We start from the raw sequence: 8,067 nt of genomic DNA on the forward strand, positions 1-8,067 counted from the left end.
ACTCTCTTTTCATTATCATGTTAGCAGTCTGTAATATGGGTATAGTACCGTGTTGGTTTAAAAAAATAATAATGCAGCATTACAGAAACATTTTATTACGTTACAATTCATGTTGCTGAAGTAGCCACGGTATTGTTGAATGCTTGATAATATTTGCGTCGGTTAATTCGGTGGTAGAGTTAGACTGGATGAGCATGGAAGCTGAACATCTGTCCTGCTTCTGGAAATCTCTTTTACATGTCACTGCTGCTGCGTAATAGTACTGCAGAGTTGAAAAGCTTGCACTGCTGTTGCTGTGTGCGCTGTGTCTGGCTTTTTTTGAGATCCTGAACTGTCAGGATGCCACTAGCAACACGTGCTGCTAGAAGAAACAATCCGTGGAAAGCAGAAACGTGTTAATAATACCCTACGGGTTATAGAACCATACTTGTTCTGCATTACCTGTTTTCAGAGAATGCGATCCTAGTAATGAGGGTGATGGAGGAAAAGTGTTTATTTTTTTTCTTAACAGCAGCTTAAGTCTAGATCCTTGTTTCAGAAATTGGTCTTCAGCAGTGACGGCTGAATGTAATTCCTATGCACTGTCTTTGGCACATTCAAGTTGCGTTTTGCAATAGGTCAGGAAGTGATAAAATTCCTTGAATTTGAGAATTTGTTGTTTTAACTTAGAGCATCCTAAGACTTCGGTATCCATGCAATCTTTGGTATAGTGGAGCGTGCATTATAGCATGAAAGGCTTTGGCTGTTCAGTGGTTTGTTTGGGATAATTTCTCCCTCTGATATGTTTTCAAACCTCAGCTATCTAGCAAATAGATTCTTCTTGTTTTTTATAGCGTACATTTTAACGGCAGTGAAGGCTGCTTACGTGCGTACCTTCCTTTACACAGCTTTTCAAAATGCAGAGAGATGCATTAATGTCAGATTCCCTCATGACTTCAACTTTCACGCGAGAACTTCTGCGGGTTGAGAGGGGGTGAAAGAGCTAGCCTAGCGCATCGACGCAGTTTCTCAGGTGAGCACAGGCGCAGAGTTCTGATCCACTTCTGTAGCATTTTTCTAGTGCTGAGGTCAGAACCGACAGTTCTGACAGGCTACCCACGGTTTATTCATGTATCTTTTAGTTACCTTTTGCTACTGTTTTATAGCATTTTTGTATGTACTCATGTTTTACTATACAATTTAACCTCTTCCATTTTTAATGCATATTTGTTTACAAGACACATCTCAGTGTTGTATCAAGAGGCTATCTTGGTATTGTCAGCTATGAAAATAAACTACATCAGTAGTTAAGGAACATTGTCGAAGTTGACAGGTATTTTAAAACTTGATGTTTGAGTTTTGAGTGTCCATAACAATTTTGTTCTGTTTCGTTCCGTAGTTCTCCCGTGTAAGAAATACGCGTACCTTCTGGCCTCTGAGGTCATGGGTATGGATAGTTTATTTTGTCTTAATAATCACGGAGCACGGTATTGCAAGCAAACAGCCCGAGCCCCACAGGATCACACTCGGCAGATAAGTTGAAAACCCATTAGAATTGCAATCATGTCGCTTAGAAGCTATTCGGGATGTTTTAATAAGGTGTAGTATGTCTTGCCTAAACAGGAATTTTTATGGTTTGATTTGAATTTAATTAAACAGTAATTGGCAATGGCCTGCTGTTTAGTCTGAACAGCATTAGCAAATCTGCTTAATGTGGAAGCCTTTGGCTGTATCGCCATCAAGTTGCGTGGTGGTTAATATGTGACATCCTAAAGTTGATCTGCTGAAATCAGAGGCTGTCAGATGAAGATTAAAAGATAAAATGCAGTGACAGTTGTTTTACACAGTCCTTCAGGGCTATTACTGCAAAAGGCTTTGTCTTGGATCAACGTCTGCGGACACGGCGTTCCACTTTGTCTGAGCGAGTAGTACTGACCGTGTAGGAGCCCTTCGTAAAAGCTGATTCTGGACAGAGAAGAATTTTTGAAAATAGAACCAAATCTTTTCTCCATAGCCTGCTTTTAGTCGTAAGGGTATAATATAGGAGCTAGAAAGCTGCAGTAATGGCAGTGCTGCCATATTTCTGCCATCTGTGTTTATCATCAACAGGCTTTCTGTTGAAATTTCCTGGCTGTCTCGGTGCCATCTGAAGCAGAAAGGGTTAAGCTTTGGTTTTGGGTGTCTAGTGGATCTTGAACTGAGGAATATTAGTCTTGCCTTTGTACAAAGAACAAACAAAAATAAGGGCGAATATGTTCACCGCAGAACGTTGATTCTTTTTGGAGGATGCAGCTTCGCTGACTCTAACCGTGCTTTGCAAAAAAAGAAATGTGACCTGCAAGGTAAGAAAGCTGGGCAGGGCCCAATGTTTCTTCTTGAATGTGTATGCTAATGTATTTCCCTTTTGGGACAGCAAGATGTCCGCTTCATACAAAGTATTCTACAAACAAAAGTAAAACTGACTAGAATTTATTTTTGTTTACCCCCTCCCAAAGAATGTAGTAGAAGACTTTGACTGTGGAGCTATTCCAGACATCTGATAAAGAGCATACTTTGAGAGCCAAAAACTTGTTTTTAGATGCACCGTTGAACTGAGGCTGGAATAGCTCTCCTCATGGGAACGTACCTGTGTGCACGTGCACTGCCTGGTGTGTTCATTACGTAGTCTGGCTTCCAGAGTTGTATAAATAACGCTTACCGTGTGCACTCGGAGCAAATACTGCACTGTGCAGTTGCCACTTTTAAATGTTTTGCACATGCTGGTGAGGTTTTTTGGGGCTTTTCTTTTTTTTTGTTTTTAGTCCTCAAATCAATTGTACCACAGCGTGGACTAATTGGTTGCCAAAGGTTATTTTTAAATGCATCTTTGACATTGTTGTATGCCACATCTTCTAAAAAAAAAAAGTGTCTTAAATGTGTCTTTGAATAGTTTTATGTTCATGGAACAGAAGTTTGGACTTCTTTTTACTTAAAACACTTGCTTCTCTGTTGAGACCATGCATTGCAGAAGGTTTTCATCTCAAAGTAGGGTTTTTGGCAGGGGGTGTAACAGGATAATTATGAACCTTCGGAAAACAGGGGTCTTTTAATGGAGACACTGAATGAACTGTAAGCAGCGCACACAGTCAGGAGAGGGGAGGAGAGGTTGGAAGGCGTTGTGTCTGGAGCCCATTTCAGTCCTTGAGCAGTACATGCAGCAGTGCTGTACTAATAACTGGAAGCTGTTGTTTTTGATTTATTTTTTCGTTGTTTGGGGTTATTTTTTTTTCCTTTTTTCTCTTTTGAACACAGGAAGGCTTTGAGGATGGCCTCTGCATGGTTCCTAGTGTGTGCTGTGTGCTGGGGGGGGGGTTTACAATACCTGGGTTTGCTCTAGGCTCCTTGAGATGTGTTGTGATTTTTTTGGCTAGCATGTCTTAAATCTTCAGGCTTTGAAACTGCTTTATAGAATTGTGTTGACTTTTTGTTCTGCTGTTGTTCAGTTGCACAGAGTTTTATATATATGATGTACTAGTTTTTAACGTTGATTCTCTGTGAACAGGGTTGAGATTATTCATTGTAGTTTAAAAAAAAAAAGTTGTATTCTAAAACTCCCTTTTAAAAATCTTGTTTGTATTCTGTTGCAGTGTTACCAGATGGCCTTATGTACGTCACAGTGTTTTGTGATAAGTACAGTAGCACATTTAATGCTTATCTTCCCCCCGTTTTTATAGGTGAGAAGTATATTCTTAATAATAGAGATGAGTAAATGGGAAAATTCTAGCAACATGTACAGTAAGGATAGTGGTTGTCTCCTCTAATGTATATTAGGACAGCTGGAATTAATCTGGGACTGAAATGACTCTGAATAGGGATCATTAACCAGCGTGAGACTTTGACTTGGGAATTCTGAGAATCTTTGAGCGAGCCGATGGCAGATTTGAATCGTATGCCAGAAGCTTGTAAATCAGAATAGATCTGTTGGCTTCACTGCAACTGGTCTAACTTACACCGGCTGAGAATCTGGTCCTTGCAGCTTTTTGTCTATGGCTCAGAGAGAGTCAGGGGAGGGAAGTTTAAGTTAAATTTTAGAGAACTTAACTTAAGCAACCTAATCAGCTGCAGTAAGGTGTGACATTTGGCCTGTTTATTTTTAAAAAGTGCACATCTGTTTTGGAAAGTGACTTTCTGATGCCTTTAGTGTTTACGCCTCAATTGAATTTTTAGGTTAACCTGGGTTCTTTGCAAATCGGCAAGATGTCTGCGGTGTTTTTTGTACGACAGCAGCTCTGACATCTCTGCTTGGGGCAGACTGAGCAGACAGTCATGTCAGTTAACTTACTCTTTAACTCTGGAATGGATTCCATTTTACTTTCCTGTAATTTTAGTAGAACCGTCAGTGGTGAAAATTACATTGGAAGTAGCAGAGATAACATTTTCAGTTACTCTTTCCAGAACAGAATTGCATTTCTTTTATATATATATATACACACACACACATATATATAGTACCAAGTCAAGAGACAAAGCAAGTTATGTTGTAGTGAGTGTCTAACTTCCTACACTGGAGACTTTTTCTAGACACGGTCTTTTAGAGACAACCGTAATCTTACACCGCTCTGGTGCTCTCGTTACAGATGGGTAAACTTGCCTGGGAGAGAATAGCTTCTCAGTCTAACTTTTTTTGGAAATAATACCTTATAATAAGAGTATCTTAATGCCATTGTGTTTTAAAAAAAAAATGCTGGTATGTAATGCAAGTACATAAATAGCCAAAGTTTTCAGTAATTGTTCAGTGTTACTAAATTTGCTTTTATTTAACCTTCCAAGATAACATATTAGGAAGACCTTCGGCATGTTGATATCATATTGAAAAAATGTCTGATCAACTTGATTATAGCAGATATGCAGTTATTTGAACACATTTCAGGTTTGAATACAATTTGGAGGCAAAGTTCTAAGATGCAAAACTTACTTTGGAGGAAGTGCACTGTAATGACACTTCAAAGTAACAAATGCTGCTTTTAAAGAGTGGCGTATTGGCAGTTGTTATTCAAACATAATGAAGGTCTTTCCTGAGAAATCAGGTGACTTTTCTATTGCTTCAATTTTTGTGCAAAAAAAAAAAAAAATCAATGTATTGCAATCTTTTTTAAAAATGGGGTGGGAATAGTTAAAGAAAACTATTTTATGTAAGAACTGACAGAGGGATTTGCTTTGTATAATGCAAGCTGGCTTTAAAAAAGCATTGTAGCAAATTATTCAAGTCAATCATATGTTAATAGTTATGTGCAACCAGACATGCAAAACAATTGTATTTTTTTAAATAAATATTTTTAACAAAGTTTCTGATCTTTTGACTGGTTTTTTCAGTAGAGGAAATTGAAAGTTGCAGCTGCAGGGCAGCTTGCTCTGTGAGAATGAGGGAGTTCATCGGACCTTGAGCTAACCTGTCCGTTCACAGCAGCACAGGCTCCCTCACATCTTGCTTGAACAGAGACGGAGTTGCCGTCGCTAGCTTTGTAGTGCTGCACAGTCTATTCTCTTCTGGTGAAAATTTCCTTTGGCGAGTAGCTCCATAGTGCTGATAGCAAAAGCAGAGATTTGAATTGTCAGGTACGCTTTTAACAAAAGAAATGTTATTCTGGCAATAGCATTTAGCTACATATTGTCAACCTGCAAGGACATAACGAGATGCTTTTTTCTTTTTTTTTCCCTCTTTTTAAGAGCTGACAGTCCCTGGTGTGATGTATATACGTAATCTGAGTAGGCTTCTTTCAAAATAAACTCCCTCATTGTATTGTTTCACACTCATTTCCTCTGTACAGGGATGGAGAGAATGCTGTCATGGTGGGACGGGCTCCGTTAATGACGGATTGGGTTTTCTGCTGCAAATGGGGTTTGCAGTACACTGCTTTTTTCTTTCTGGGTATCTCAAGGAGAGTAACAGTGGCATCCTGCGGTGCCAGAGGAGAACTACAGCGCATACTGCACGGGACGTGAGGCAGGAGGGCTCCTGAAGTCCAGGGATGAGTTAAGCCCAGAATTCAACTGCACTTACCTCCTTCCTGCATTGGCCTGATGTGCCCTCAGCTTCGGGTATACAAAGTCAGTTCAACGGGTCTACTCTTTTTGGGAGTTTTTTCTATGGAACCACCTGTGGGAACTCGTGAAGATATTTTATGGAAGGTAAGAAAGATCTACTGCTTGGAAAAATAGAAATGCTAAAAACAATTTAACTTAAACAGCCGTCGGGTTCAGTCTGAGCTTGAAAGCCAGAACTGGTGAAGGTAGTAGCTGGTGATAGTCTTGGCCAGAAACAGCTTAAGTTACCCGAGTCCAGTCATGCTGAGAATCTAGCAATCGATCACCTTTAATTAAACATCGCTTTATATACACACGTACATATGTACATCCACATACAGCAGTTAAAGCAAAAAGTAAGTGTCCGATCACTCACTGAAGAAATAGATGTATGTAGCTTTACATTCTTCTAAAGCCAGTCCTTTCTTCGTAGCTTGTAATAGGTCATGCGTGGGTTATAAGAGTACCTTACAGAAGGCACCTGTTATAATAAGTATTGCACAGATTAAGCAGCTGGAGGCTGGCTCCCAAATACCTCTGTTTAAGCTTCAACTGGAAGCTAGAAATAAAACCACCCTAAAAGACACTGCAACTGTAGCAGCTAAACTAGTGACTTAAAGCAAAACAAACCATCACAACTCATTCTTGACTAAAAAAAAAAAAGCTAATGATTTCAATAATCAAGAGGCCCTAGCATGCTGAATAAGACACCGTCTTAGTGAATATGTCTGATACTGTGTGATACACAAGAATCAACTGTGCAAATACAGATAGGTCCTGCTACCACTGTGCACTTGGTGGGGGTCTACCGATTGTGTAATTTTTCCCCTTTGGAAGTATACATGGAGGTGACACACACGTGAGTCAGTGTTGCACAAAAATGAATTCAAATCCAGTATCGTGCTGTCAGTTGTAGGGGCTTCTATACAGGCCAAAAGAAAAATCTGTTAAGTTCAATGACTAAGCCAGGAGATAGTCAGTCTCACATATGGAACAGAGAGAACTTCTTCCTTCCCACCCTCCACCCTGAATTGGTAAGAAAGTTCATTTGCAGGAGTAACTGTTCTCCCATCATCCCTGCCGTACACCGTAGCCTTTCGGCTACAGGGGCAGTCTGACACTTAGAGTCTTCTTTTTGGTACACGTGACATGGGCAACTTGTGCTTGGCTTGACGCAGTGTTTTAGGATGTTTTCTTGATTCTGACTTACCCAATCTAATGTGCTTTTGATTGCAGAAAACTTGCATGATTCAGTCATTAAATGAGAAATCATCCTTAACAGTAATGCTTAATTGTGTGTTGTTTTATTGCTTGTCTAGGGCTTGGCCACTTCTTTAGCGCTGATACTGTCCAGTGTCATCCATTACTGCTGGTTTGTCAGGTGAGGCATCATCCATATCTGCAAAATTGATATTAGATACTTCATCTAAACGTGCCAGTTCTGTTGAGCTTTAAGGGAACGTGCATGAGCTCTCCCAAACACGGATGTTGCTATTCCATCACCCACCCCACTAGCTTGTTTACTTTGCTGGTCATGGAGGAAAAGCCTCCATTTCCAGTAACCTGGACACGTTTTTGGCCTGTCGTGCCATGCTCCTTTTACAAAAGGTCCTTATAAAAGCAAATAGCGTATACAGACCGGGGCAATGCGTAAGATAAATCCTTTATCAGTGAGGCTTTTCTCAAGAGCCTGGCAGCTGCCTTTGGATGGCAGACCCACTTGTTCCCTGGATTTTAGCCAGGGAACAGCGTAGGGAAGCTTGTGTAGTCTGTGCTAGCAGGACTTACTCCTGCTAGCTCTGCAGTAGCACGGTAGCGCTTTCGCAGCCAGCCTCCTGTGTGCTTTACAGTGCCTCTGTGATCCACAGACCATTCCTACTTTTTCCCTTGCTTCTCCAACAGAAAAGAAAGCAAACCCTGAGCTGTGGCTGCCAAGGCTTTGTGGGCAAGTCAAAGCAGGAAGAGGGGACAGGAAGCAGCAGTAAAATAAACATTTCCTTGCATTTTGCTGAAGTGCTGCACCCT

General features: G+C 40.4%; 1 protein-coding gene across 1 annotated transcript in view; it reads right to left on the reverse strand.

The window, feature by feature from the left end:
• Nucleotides 1–6,308: 6,308 nt before the first annotated feature.
• The window catches only part of MFSD4 (major facilitator superfamily domain containing 4), a 15,074-nt gene continuing 13,315 nt past the window's right edge, over nucleotides 6,309–8,067 (reverse strand). Inside the window, exon 10 of the mRNA XM_009327435.1 lies at nucleotides 6,309–7,441. Coding sequence (XP_009325710.1) covers nucleotides 7,377–7,441 — 65 coding nt within the window. The 3' untranslated portion in view covers nucleotides 6,309–7,376. The remainder of the gene's footprint in view (nucleotides 7,442–8,067) is intronic.

This window comes from Pygoscelis adeliae, unplaced genomic scaffold (genome assembly GCF_000699105.1).
Source record: "Pygoscelis adeliae isolate BGI_AS28 unplaced genomic scaffold, ASM69910v1 Scaffold197, whole genome shotgun sequence".
NCBI classification, from domain to species: Eukaryota; Metazoa; Chordata; class Aves; order Sphenisciformes; family Spheniscidae; genus Pygoscelis; species Pygoscelis adeliae.